At 42.1% G+C, this 13064-nt stretch overlaps 1 protein-coding gene and 1 long non-coding RNA gene across 7 annotated transcripts in view; one reads left to right on the top strand and one right to left on the bottom strand.

Annotated features, from left to right (window-relative positions):
- The window catches only part of LOC123372651, a 58169-nt gene that overhangs the window by 16506 nt on the left and 28599 nt on the right, over positions 1 to 13064 (top strand). Inside the window, exons 1-2 of one of the 6 annotated variants that reach the window (XR_006580391.1) lie at positions 10122 to 10187; positions 10303 to 10369. The exons of 1 other annotated variant lie outside the window; for it this stretch is intronic. This is a non-coding gene — a long non-coding RNA (uncharacterized LOC123372651). Of the gene's footprint in view, positions 1 to 8829; positions 8953 to 10092; positions 10188 to 10302; positions 10370 to 11620; positions 11683 to 13064 lie in introns of those variants that run through there. 4 more of the 6 variants (XR_006580386.1, XR_006580387.1, XR_006580389.1 and 1 more) reach the window with 4 other exon arrangements.
- ACTBL2 (actin beta like 2) lies at positions 6814 to 8649 on the bottom strand. The gene has a single exon (XM_045020910.1). The coding sequence runs from the start codon at positions 8566 to 8568 to the stop codon at positions 7441 to 7443; it is 1128 nt and encodes a 375-aa protein (XP_044876845.1). The 5' UTR covers positions 8569 to 8649; the 3' UTR covers positions 6814 to 7440.

Genomic DNA, 13064 nt, shown 5'->3' on the forward strand with positions numbered 1-13064 from the left:
CACTGGAACAGAAAGTCTCCGTCCTGTTTTGTTGGGAGAAGGGTAGGACAAGCTGAAATTTTCTGGCAGCATTGTAGATTTCCTCTCTATACTTACTCCATTTTCCACACTGGACATGACCATATATGAAAGTCATGGGGAAAAAAAGGAGTCGGGGCTGGGGGGAGAGAAGAGAGCATTTATTTTACTAGGGGGCCAAATCATGAGTCCCATTAAGTCTGCTTTGCTGTGGCCCATAGTGTGAAGTTGCCTGATTTAAGCCTGCTATGGCCAGCTGAGGATTCTCCTAACATGGAGAAATACGTGGGTGGCCTAGAACTGCTGTAGCTGGATCTACAGGACCTCTTTCCAGCTCCCATTGTAGGGAATGTGGTTGGGAGGAAGGATATGTGGCTGCAGAACCTCTGCAGTTCAATCATCCTCAGCTGCTGGAAGCCCCTCTGGCTGCTGGTGTAGTTGAGAACAGCCCTGAGGCTGCACTAAACTATCCCAAAGACCAGTTCCACACAGAATTGGCCACAGGATCAGGGAACTACCCTTAGCAACTTTGCACCCTTGCCTCTTGGCTATGCTCGGTGCTTCTCGGCTGCGGCAGAGAACATGGCCCAGAGTTTCCAGTTTATGGTGTTTGGCTTTTGACAAATTCTGTTTTTGGAATAAAACTTGTTTGGGGCTGTTTCAAGAAGCAGATTTCCTTTAATTATATAACCCTCCTCCCCCGTTCTTCTCTGGGATGCTCTTTGCTCTTAAGGGTAAGCACCACAGAAAGTCTGGAGACCTCATGGGCCACCAACTTCATCTGCAACAGATGTTAATTTTGGTAAATTCTTACTGGTTTTAACTTAAGATGAGAAAAACCCTCCATATAACAGTTGTATGCACTAGTTCTCTCTCTTATACTTGGAGTGCAAGCTCTCTGGGGGCGGACTCTCTCTCCATTACGTTTGTATGCTGGTTAGCACAATGGGGTCCTGATTCCTGAGTGGTAGCCTCTAGCTGCGGCCCGAGTACAAATAAATAAGAAACTAGTCACCAAGAAGTCCATCTTGTGTATGAAAGAATGTAGACAATAAATTTTAAAAAGCAAAAATTTGATCCCTTTTCCAGTACAATCTAAGAGCCTGCAGTGACCGGAATTGTGCCAGGCTGCTGTGTGGCAGGTTCAAGGAATCCCTACCCAGACAGAATCTAAGGAAGTAAAGTAGCCCCTATTAGCTTAATATCTAAGCACTTTACAATCTTTAATGTATTTATCCTGACAACATCCCTAACAAACTAACAGTAGGGATAAATTAGTATTGGGGAAATTAACTTTAGGTTTTGTAATGACCCAATGGTTACTCACACCTTCTTGTCAACTGTCTGTAATGGGCCACTCTCTTACCACTTCAAAAGTTATTTTTCTTCCCTTGGTATCCTGCTGTTAATAGACTGATCTCACACTTGGTAAAGCAACCCCCATCCTTTCATGTATTTATACCTGCTCCTGTATTTTTCACTTCATGCATCTGATGAAGTGGGTTCTAGCACACGAAAGCTTATGCCCAAATACATTTGTTAGTCTCTACGGTGCCACAGGGACTCCTCATTTTTTCTGATACAGACTAATATGGCTACCACTCTGAAACCTTCCTTCCAGACTAAATCTTGCCCTTCCTATCATTAGAAGTAACACATTTTGTGTGGTAAAAGCAACCCTGAGTGGTGCTCTTTGTCTTTCATTCATAACTGTAGCTTTTACTTTTATTTAATTAAATTTATTGCATAGGGAGAATTGATCTTCTGCAAAATTTTGCTGCTACTAACACTCAGCTTGGCTATCGAGAGCACCTAAAGCAGGTCTTCAGAGTGTCCTGCAAGATGAAAATTTGAGATGGTACCTGACTAGATTTAGCAGTTTCAGTTCACAAGCACGTTAGTAAACCCCTGCATTTTGCTTTGATTTTCAAGTCTGACCAAACTCCTCAAAGCTGCTGATTCTTGCACGGGTTCAATCTGAAATCATAAATCCATCCATTGAGCTTGTGGGTCTAAAAGATTCAGGGCTATTCTAGAATTCAGGCTCATTTTATCTTAAGCTTGACTGAAAGTCAGACAAGCTTTGCTATGTAGTTTACAATCCCAGTTATTTAGCATTAGTGTGTACAAGGTGGATCTCAGATGAAGACAAATGATTGTAAGCTTCTTCAGTCAAAATGAGTTCTAAGTACAACCTTGGTGAACTTGGACTGAGTTGCAGGGAAATTGTCAGGTTTTGGATTCCGATGAGAGAGTTTCAGCACTGTTGCCAACAGGCATATGTAATCACTATTCAGTGAGTGTTTTATACATCTTCTGTGTCTGACCCAGACATGAACTGAATTTGCTACAGCTTCTAGCTTCAGTTCAAGTTGCAGAGGCCTATGGTTTTAGCCTTAAAGGTCCTAGGTTCAAAAGGCTAGTCATTACACAGACTGGAAAGTTCACAGCCCCATCAGTGATTGTCTGGATGTAATCATGAACCCCCAGAATGACTGCTCTGATGTGGATTTTTTCTGCACATTGAGGAAAGATTCAAAGCAGCCACATCCTCTCTTGCACAAAGATGATGTTATATGACCATTAGACTTTCATTTGGGGAGGATATTCACATTATTAATTTCATTTGCTTTCCTTTACGAGCACAGGAAACAACCCTTTTTAATACTGACTCTTGCCACTTCTAACATCAGTTTTGTGTGTAAAGACTCAGGAATTCAACTAATAATCACGCTGACACAGAAACTTCACTAGATGGAAGAATTTGCTCAATTTAACCTATTATACAGATACTATTTACAGATTTTATTGCAGTTAGGGTGTTTGCATGCTCTGGCATCTTCTCTATTCTGCACCTTCAGCAAAGCCTCTCATTTGATTGATCCTCTTTTTATCTCAGGAGAGCTGGATAGAAATGTTGGCTTGAAAGCACTAGAAGATCTAATCCTTACCACTACTCTACCCAAAGGGCTTAAGACTAGACCACATATCCTGTGCCTGGCAACATATTGTACTACTGTTAATAGCTTTGCTGGGCATGTAACTAGGGCAGGGGTTCTCAAACACCATTGCACCACCACCCCCTTCTAACAACAAAAGTTACTACACGACCCTAGGAGGGGGGCTAAAGCCTGAGTCTAAGTGCTTCAGCCCCAGGCAGTGGGCTTTGGCCTGGGCAGTGGGGCTTGGGCATCAGCCCTGAGCCCCAGAAAGTCTAAGCCAGCCTCAACCACCCCATTAAAATGGGGTTGGAACCCACTTTGGGGTCCCAAGCCACAGTTTGAAAACTACTGAACTAGGGCAACTTTGCACTCAGCTGGTAACAGATGATCAGAATAAAGAGGGCCAGCAAGGTTTTCATATACCTTAGAATACAGGTTGGTGCCAACTTGTTTGTTTAAGATCACATTAAAGAATGAGAAATGTGTGTTCCATATTTTTAAAATAAGCTAGAAAAAAATTCTTGCAGATTTCCTGTTTCCTGTGGGTACAAAATGCCAGCATACAAGGAGCAGATAAAGCTTGGGATAAAGCAGTGTGGGGTATTTGAAGTAGAGAAACCACAAGAAATGCATAACTCCCTCTATGCCCTCTTTAGTATTCCAGCTGCAGAAATGGAAATAGCACCTCATGGCAGATTGATGTATTGCATCAGAACAGAGTGGCCTGGCTTGTCAGCATCTGTGATTAGCAAGAGGATTCATTAGTTTTGTACAAAGCACAGACAGACACCATCGTAAATGCAGCAATACAAAAATGACTGGTTTCTGGACTCTGCATCAAAATATGCAATTTTGGTTATCTGATACATACTTCACGGGCCGGTATTCAAACATGTGCACATCTCTGGGGACTCAGTTGAGGTACATAAATCCTGGAAAGCATGTATGCAGTCAAAAATAAGGGAAAAATTTTAGGGAAGCAGTTACCCAGTTTACATTTTTTCAGGATGGCAGAGTCAGTCTTATCAAAAAGTGCCATGGTTTATTTATTGGCCACAGGCGAGCAGGTCCTCTGCTTTATACCTGCTCTGTAAGATGGCACCACCAGCAGAAGGGAGGGAAGGTAGCTTCAGTGCTGAATCACCATTCCTATTGCTTCTTGCAACATCTGGATATTCCTTGGAGGTCTCCCACCTAAACACTCATACCACTTAGCTTGTGGTGGAATTCCATAAAATCCCACAAGGTGGTAGAACTGCAGCTCATATAGAACCTCTCATCAGAGGAGATCCAGGCAGTCTTCAGAGGATCTCAGCCATAAATACTCACATTCTTGTTAAGTAGGCATTATCATTTTAGAGGTGGGGAAAAGTGCTTTTTTGAACTCAACATGGGAAATATATACACAAAAATAATTTGTCAGCCAAATATTTGTTTCCAAGCATGAAAATCACATTTTCCTTGGAACTTTGAGGATATTAAGCAAGACTAGGAGCTTATCTACACACAAAAATGTTAGTGCTTTAACTATGCTGCTATAGTTACAGCAATTCAACCCCCCTCCCCCTACTTGTGGGGATGCACTTGTATTGATGTAAAGGTGCCTTATACTGGTATATCTACTACAAAGGAAGAGGAATAAGCTATACTACTATAAGGCACATGTATGAGTTATACTAATATAACTACATCCACTCAAGGCAGGGGAGTTGTTTTGCTTTAGCTATTTTGGTGGTGGTGGTGGTGGGGAAAATCACATCTCTCACCAAAAAATTAAATTGGTATAAAAAGTATGTAGAGTAGGCCTAGAGCTGCTCAAAGGTGAAACCTGTGGAAAAAAGTGTGTCATTTTTATTCTGCAAGTTTCAGAGAAAAGATTAGTATTTTTCTGTAAAGTTTGAAAGACCAATTTAAATACAGTTCCTTCCCTCTTCCATTCTAGCCCCAACCGCCCCTCCCTTTTTTTTTTTGAGAGGGTGGGGAAGAAACACTGACAGAAAGGGGACAAAAGTAAGTTTAAAAACCCTAACTTTTCAAGAATTCTCAGGTTTTTTTTTTAAAGTAGCCCTTTTTTCAATTAAGATTTTTTTTAAAGTGTTCTAGCCAGCTCTATTGAAGTGAGATAGCATGTAGTGTTTAGCCATGGTGAAGCAGCCTCGATCAGAGAGCAAGCCTAGGGCTGCATTTAATAAGGGGAAAGTTTTCACATCAAGCAAGTATTCCAGAATATTGCTTCTACTGAGGTTTTAAAACCTTCTGTGTTTATATCCTCTACTCTTGGTGGGAATAGGTATCTGCAGTACTGGGACGAGGGTTGGATGTTAAGGCAAGGGACATTGTTACTAGAGCCACCCAAAAGCAAAAGGCTGTTTCACAAAAAGCTTAAGCCCCAGAATATTTTCATGTCAGAGGATTTGAAATGGAACCCCTTTGTTTTCTTGAAGTTGAGCTACTCCCTCTCCTCCCCTCAATGTTTTGAATTTGTGGCTTCCAATTTTCTCACATTTATGACCCACTGCACCAAAGTGACTGGTGGCTCTGCTTGTTGCTGCTCAAAATTTCTCAAGCCCTCCAACTTTTAAAGAGTGGCAGATTTCTATTTTGCCTTGCCCGAAGCAAGGAAGTTTTGAAGAGTTACATAGAGGCAAAGTGGGGGGAATAAAACCACAACCAATCAACTCAACAGTTCTATTGCAGAAAGAAATGAAGGGAAAGGCAGATTCAATTTTTGGTTTCATCAGAAAGTTTTTTTTTTTTTTATAAACACGAGAAGTGTTTTGAAAAGATGCCTTTTTTTGGTCAATTTTTTTTAAGTGACTCTCCCTAGCAGTTATCAATAACCCACAGGTTGGACAGCTGAAATAAGGTATTTAAACTAAGTTAGCGGGAGCAGGACTGGTAGCTTAAAATACATAATATATGCATGGGTTTGTTATTAATGTTGCAATACTATAACTGAATCCATAGGGGGAGACCCCTGGCACCCACATAGAAGTCAATAGAGCGCCATGCAGGCACAGGTGTCTATCTTGTAGAAATAGTTGCATGATGGGGACTAAATGAACACTCTTCTCTTAACCATATGAGCAATATTAAGGGGTGAGGGGAAAGGAAGAGCTTGAACATGATCTTCCTGCTTGGTTTTCTTTCAATACCCCTTCATTTGTTTTGCAGTAGAGCAGCTCAGCAGAGGGAATTTTTCAAGTTACAGACGTAATAAGTTATCTCTTGCCTAAATGGGTTCTTCTCAGCAGGGGGAGTTATGCAAGCAGCTATTTTTGTTTTTTAATTTAAAGTCATGGCAGAAGCCCTCCCTTCTCACCTACCAGCACCCCATTGCCATGTCTTTCTTTGAAGTGCTAATGACTATTTGGTTTAAGTATGATAGCAAAGGGGAGATGTTCACTATGACTTGCCAAGAGTCAGCTGGGCTGAAGGATCTGTACCTACAAAAAGTATAGATTGTTTTAGCTACTGTATGAAGTGGCAAGTTTATGGATCTGATATTTAATATTTGGAAGAAATTCAGAAGTGAATGGGTATCAATTAAGTTTTTTCCCCTACAGTGTAAGAGCTAGGACACATTCTTGTGTGTCCTAAAGAAGAGCAGCATGCTAGAGATGCTACCCACCATTTCAAGCTCTGATCTTTAAAAGCTTAGAACTACACTTTAATTCAGTAAGTGGGTATTATATGATAGTTAGTGATTTAATAGAGTCCAGCTGCATTTGCTTTACGGAAGGACTTGCAAAACTCCACTCCAAGATGGAAGGACTTTTCAATTATATAGCTGCTTGTGTCTTGTAAGAAAGTGCTAGTCTTTCTACTCTGAAAGAAGTGTTCTTGACCACTATTAGAGATTAGCCTTTTTATTATGCACATCTGGAGAATCAGTTTACAATTTTTTTTGGATAATGGTGTTTAGGAATTAGACATTTTTGCTACAGTAGATTGGTTAGCTTTGACAACTAGAACAATTCCCTAAGATCGGTGTTCTGAACTATAGTTCAGAAGTATAAAAAAGGCAAACCCATGTTTAGCAACTCCAAATATGCAACATTAACCCATTATCTTGCCACTTAGGCATTTATCTATAAAATCCAGATGTTCTAGACCCAAACAAGTGCTTGTTTACAGGCTGATAGCCTCTGAGAGAGTATTTAGCATTGAATTCAGTTATTCTGACCCTTACACGTTAGCTTTGATCCATGAGTGCAGTTCAAAGTTCTCCAAAGAAGATAGTAGCATAATTCACTCAAGCATCACAAAAGAGCTCTACCAGATATAATTTTCCTATCAGTCACTGCTCTAAAATTAATAGCAAACAATTAAACTGTTTTCTTTGATAAAGAAGTAAAGGAAATGAGTCTGTAGCACTGGATACTAGGTCTTCTAAGAGGAGAGCCCTTAAAGAGGAGAATTAATTAGCTTGATATGGTGGATACATTTTTCTCATGCAGTTGTCTGCTGGGAAGTCCCTTTAGAAACATTTGCGGTGAACAATGGATGGCCCAGACTCATCATACTCCAGTTTGCTGATCCACATTTGTTGGAAAGTGGAGAGAGAGGCCAGGATGGAGCCACCAATCCAGACGGAGTATTTACGCTCTGGAGGGGCAATGATTTTGATTTTCATGGTACTTGGTGCCAGGGAAGCAATCTCTTTCTGCATCCGGTCAGCAATGCCTGGGTACATGGTGCTGCCCCCGGACAGCACCGTATTGGCATACAGGTCCTTGCGGATGTCCACATCACATTTCATGATAGAGTTGAAGTTGGTCTTGTGGATGCCGCAGGATTCCATGCCCAGGAAGGCTGGCTGGAAAAGGGCCTCAGGGCAGCGGAACCTCTCATTGCCCAGGGTGATTACCTGCCCATCAGGTAGTTCGTAGTTCTTCTCTAGTGAGGAGGCGGCTGATATGGCCATTTCCTGCTCAAAATCCAAGGTAACATAGCACAGCTTCTCCTTGACGTCACGCACAATCTCTCTCTCAGCCGTGGTGGTGAAGCTGTAGCCTCTCTCTGTCAGGATTTTCATGAGATAGTCTGTTAGATCCCGGCCGGCCAGGTCCAGCCGGAGAATAGCATGAGGCAGGGCATAGCCCTCATAGATAGGGACTGTGTGGGTAACCCCATCACCAGAGTCCATCACAATGCCTGTGGTGCGGCCAGAGGCATAGAGGGAGAGCACAGCCTGGATAGCCACATACATAGCTGGTGTGTTGAAGGTCTCAAACATGATCTGAGTCATCTTCTCCCTGTTAGCCTTAGGATTGAGGGGAGCCTCACTAAGCAATACTGGGTGTTCCTCAGGGGCCACCCGCAGTTCATTGTAGAAGGTGTGGTGCCAAATCTTCTCCATGTCATCCCAGTTAGTAACAATGCCATGTTCAATAGGGTATTTCAGTGTCAGGATGCCCCGCTTACTTTGGGCTTCATCCCCAACATAGCTGTCCTTCTGGCCCATCCCTATCATCACCCCCTGGTGCCTAGGGCGCCCCACAATGGAGGGGAACACAGCACGGGGGGCATCATCCCCAGCAAACCCAGCTTTGCACATACCAGAGCCATTGTCCACAACTAGAGCAGCAATCTCGTCATCAGCCATAGCTATTTGTAACAGACAGAGCAGGTTAATAACTACCAGAAAAATGCTTTCATAGTCACTGCTACAGGAGAAGTGATAAGAGGGGGGAGCCTCAGTCATATTTAAAGGCAGCTGAGTCTCAGCATGAGCCTGCCCACCAACCTCCCCCACATCTCCCAATAGGAGGATCTCTTGGCAAAACCCCATCCGATTGGTTCACTGTTGTGTAGGCTGAAGCTTGTGCTCCTATTCAGACAGCTTCTCCCCTATCAGCAGTAGCCACTAGAATATTATTGGTCTCAGTAGGAAAATTGAACCTCTTCCTCTGAATTGCAATCACTTACTCTTCTCTCTGCATAAAGGGCTTAGGAAGTAAGGACACCCATCTGCCCTGAGTAGAGGAAGGTAAGTGATATGTATTCACAGTAGCTAAGGAGAGTAGGTGTATACAGACACTAATGGAATGCTTGGTGTTAGTATAGTACTTGATAATTACATGCATTAGGTTAACTGTAAGGAACCTAATGAGAGCTAGATTCTGTTCCCATTAAAGTCATGGGAAGGCTGCATCCTTAACACCAGTGGATCCTTCTCTTTACTTAACAGCCCGGTGAAGCTTTACGTTGTAAATGCATTAAGGGAGGCAGGTAGATTTGTGTTCCCTGGGGAAGCTAAAGGCTGGGGGGAAACTTTTGATCCTGAAAATGTTTCTGCCTCCTTCCCAAACACTGATTGTGTGGAAAAGGGGGAGGAGGGGAGAGGAACTCTTTTTGTGCGATAGACTTGGGCAAATAAAAGCCTGTAAGAGGAGGTGTTATGGGTTCAGGTTAGAGCTTATAGCTGCCCTAAAGAAAGCTGTCTTAATAACTGAAGCCTTTTGGTATTTCATATTGTTTCAGCTTTTCAATAGGGACAATTTATTATCTTCCAAAAAGCTGTGTTTTAAATGCCCAATGACTGTTCAGGATGCTAATTTCTTAGGGGCATCTTTTGGGGCTGGCTTCTTTTCTGACATAAGAACGGGCTTTGTGCAGGCATTGACTGGTAGCTTATGAGGCCTCTTTATTTAAGTGTGCTCATGAGAGGTAGAGAAAGCTTAAGCCACAATGAATGTGCCTTTTAAATATGTATTTGCCAGACCTTTCAGACTGGCAGAGAGAATGTAGACAGTAGGTACCCTGACATAAAAAGAAAGCATTGTGCCTTCTGTAAATTCAGAACACCACAAAACACAAGTCCCTTTAATTAGGAGCCCCACCCTGTAGAGAATTCCACTCAGGATGGAGGTGCAATTAATACTATAACTTGCCAAAGTATGACTTTAAGGAAGAAGTTTTGAAATACAGATCTTTGGGATTTTATATACAGAATGTGCTAAGAACAGCAGGATAAGTATAAGGTATAGTTTTCATACTTAAATCCCTTCAATGAACTATTGACCTACAGCCTCAAATTCCACAGCAGTAAGTGGGCAAATGAAGTCTGCTGGAAAATGCATTTAAAAAGGGGCAATACTGATTTGACCATTAGAACAATGACAGGTGTGAAAGAAATACCTGCTGACAGGTTAAGGAAGAGAACCTATGTTGGCTGGATGTACTTGCTACCTGATTGCTGCTGGAGTGAGAAACTTTTTCATGGTGAACTCCTCTCTAAGGCTCCTTGGGGGGACAAAGTGCTTGTGTGTGTGTGTGTGTATGTGTATATATATATGTCTAGCAGCTCTGATTCTCCAATGTGTTTCATCTTCTGCAGTCAGTTACCCCTGAAGGAGTGTGAGTGACTGATTCTGACTAGACCCAAGAGCTATGCATAGTGCAAGGTAATAGGAAAAGTTTTTTTTTCTGCTCTCTTGTGTAGAACACTAATGCTGCTGTAGTGTCATGTACTTACTAGAGGAAGGGCTGAGACAGCCCCTATTATTAAGCTTGCCTGACACTTCCTAATATAAGACTCTGTTTTCAGTTGCTTATAACTTTGCTAGACTTTCATCATTTGGTCTGAAATTTTACATACCAGGTGTTGGCCTTGGGCTGAATTTATTTATTTTGGTGGGGGATTTTAGCCACAGTGGGTTAGTTGTTTCAAAGATCAAGGTTAGAGAAAATGTTGTTTTGCTCACGTTAAAACATTCTGGAAACCTTTTCTTTGAGCAGGTTTATTTCCCCCCAGGCTTTGGAGCAAGGACTCAAAATTTGGCAAGGGGGCAGTGGGCTTTGTTTCAGAGATGTGCCTTTTGCCTTCCTCTGAAAATCTGCCCAGATTTGGCCACATTATAAATTGATGAAAAATCAGTTTGCACATGGTCAGTAAAGACTTTGATTTTTAGCAGCTAAAAATATCTGAAGATTCTGTCCTTATTGAGCATGCTCACAGTCATAGGGTTCTGAGGAAATTGTGTAACTAGACACTATCATAATGCGTATGCCCAAGGGGTCTGAATTAAGGTTACACAGGCAATCTAAGTTCTGGCATTTCTTAATTCTTGCGTGCTTGACTTGGCAACCATAAACACATTTTTTGGTGTGTAATTATTGTGGTTATTGCAGCAGTGCTTAGAGGCTGTAGTCAAGATTAGAGTCCCAGTGTTTGTAAGTGAAAGTCTTTGCCCCCAGGAGCTTTACATCTAAATAGAGAGACAAGAAAAGGGACAGAGAGATGAAGTGTTTTGCCCAAGCTCGTACAGTATACAAATGATAGCGCTAGAATAGATTACAGGATGTCTGAGTCCTAGTCCAGTGCTCTGTCTATTGGGCCCTGCTACCCTATACTATAATATATTGCATTATATTATATATATTAAACATGAGGAAGATTGGCCAATTTTGTAATTTTAAAAATGTCTTGTTTTCACATTCTCTTAATAGATGCAATATTGTAACAAGGTGCCCTGCCTTTTAAGGGACAGGGACAGCCAGCCTGTTCACTAGTTAAATGCAGCTGAGAAGGGAACAGGTGTTTGGGGTTAGACCCACCTGGGGAGAATTAAAAGCCTGATAGATGAGTGGGCAGGGGACTGAAAAAGATGAACATAAGAATGGCCATCCTGTGTCAGACCAAAGGTCCATTCAGCCCAGTATCCTGTCTACCGAGAGGGACCAATGCCAGGTGCCCTAGAGGGAGTGAACCTAACAGGTAATGATCAAGTGATCTCTCTCCTGCCATCCGTCTCCACCCTCTGACAAACAGAGGCTAGGGACACCATTCCTTACCCATCCTGGCTAATAGCCATTAATGGACTTAACCTCCATGAATTTATTCAGTTCTCTTTTAAACCCTGTTATAGTCCTAGCCTTTGCAACCTCCTCAGGCAAGGAGTTCCACAGGTTAACTGTGTGCTGTTTGAAGAAGAACTTTCTTTTATTTGTTTTAAACCTGCTGCCCATTAATTTCATTTGGTGGCCCCTAGTTCTTATATTATGGGAACAAATAAATAACTTTTCCTTATTCACTTTCTCCACATCACTCATGATTTTATATACCTCGATCATATCCCTCCTTAGTCTCCTCTTTTCCAAGCTGAAAAGTCCTAGCCTCTTTATGGGACCCATTCCAAACCCCTAATCATTTTAGTTGCCCTTCTCTGAACCTTTTCTAGTGCCAGTATATCTTTTTTGAGATGAGGAGACCACATCTGTACACAGTATTCAAGATGTGGGCGTACCATGGATTTATATAAGGGCAATAAGATATTCTGTATTGCTCCAAGGCCAGTCAGTAAGAGGCTGCTGCTGAAGAGTGAGCTGTAGAAGAGAGATGCTATGCAGGCTGATATGGGTGGTGATTTCGCTCTCTGTCTCTCTCAGGCTCCCAGGGACTAGCGTCAGTGATTTTGTTTTGAGGACTTAAAGTTTGGGAGCTCTGAACCAGGGTCCTGAGGTGAGGGTCTTAGGAACTGTGGTTACAATTGCTTCTTCCATTAAATAAAGTCTCTTGGAATATGCTATTTTGTTAGCTTGTTTTTGGCATCTCGTTGCCTTTAAAGTTGACTTATGGGCATGCTATTGGAGAGAAATTAAATTGGGCGTCACACAGTGCCACCTCAGGCTGCAAAGGGGCATGCCAGAACAGTACACACCTTTTACAAATATATTTTATGAAATATAAAAATATAGGCTATGCATCTCTTGTTAAACAGGTGGTCCTAATGTAGACATTCAAATGCTACACCTCCTATCAAGTGGAAGAAACTGTCCTTCCTCCCCATCCCCCAAAAGACTGATGTCATCCCCTATTTCTAAATATTAAGCTGCTCTGGCTGTTGGAAAAACAGCTTGGCCAAAAAGCTTGAGTCATTCCTTTTCTTCCCCTTAAGGCATTGCTAACTACAAGCCAATCAAGGTGGAATAGTTTAACTTGCTCTCCTCCAGAGCAGCATACTCCTGAAGCACCCTTATTACATTTGCATAATTCTCCCCATCCCAACCAGTGACTACCGACAGATGATACCTTGCTGAGCAATCCATTCCCATTTTATAACAGTGCAGGAGAATGCATTGGTATCAATCCAGTCGTGA

The sequence above is a fragment of the Mauremys mutica genome, chromosome 6 (genome assembly GCF_020497125.1).
Source record: "Mauremys mutica isolate MM-2020 ecotype Southern chromosome 6, ASM2049712v1, whole genome shotgun sequence".
Taxonomy (NCBI): Eukaryota; Metazoa; Chordata; order Testudines; family Geoemydidae; genus Mauremys; species Mauremys mutica.

Excerpts from the sequence above, each read along its gene's own strand:
- ACTBL2 (XM_045020910.1), bottom strand. The coding sequence starts at position 8,568 with ATGGCTGATGACGAGATTGCTGCTCTAGTTGTGGACAATGGCTCTGGT.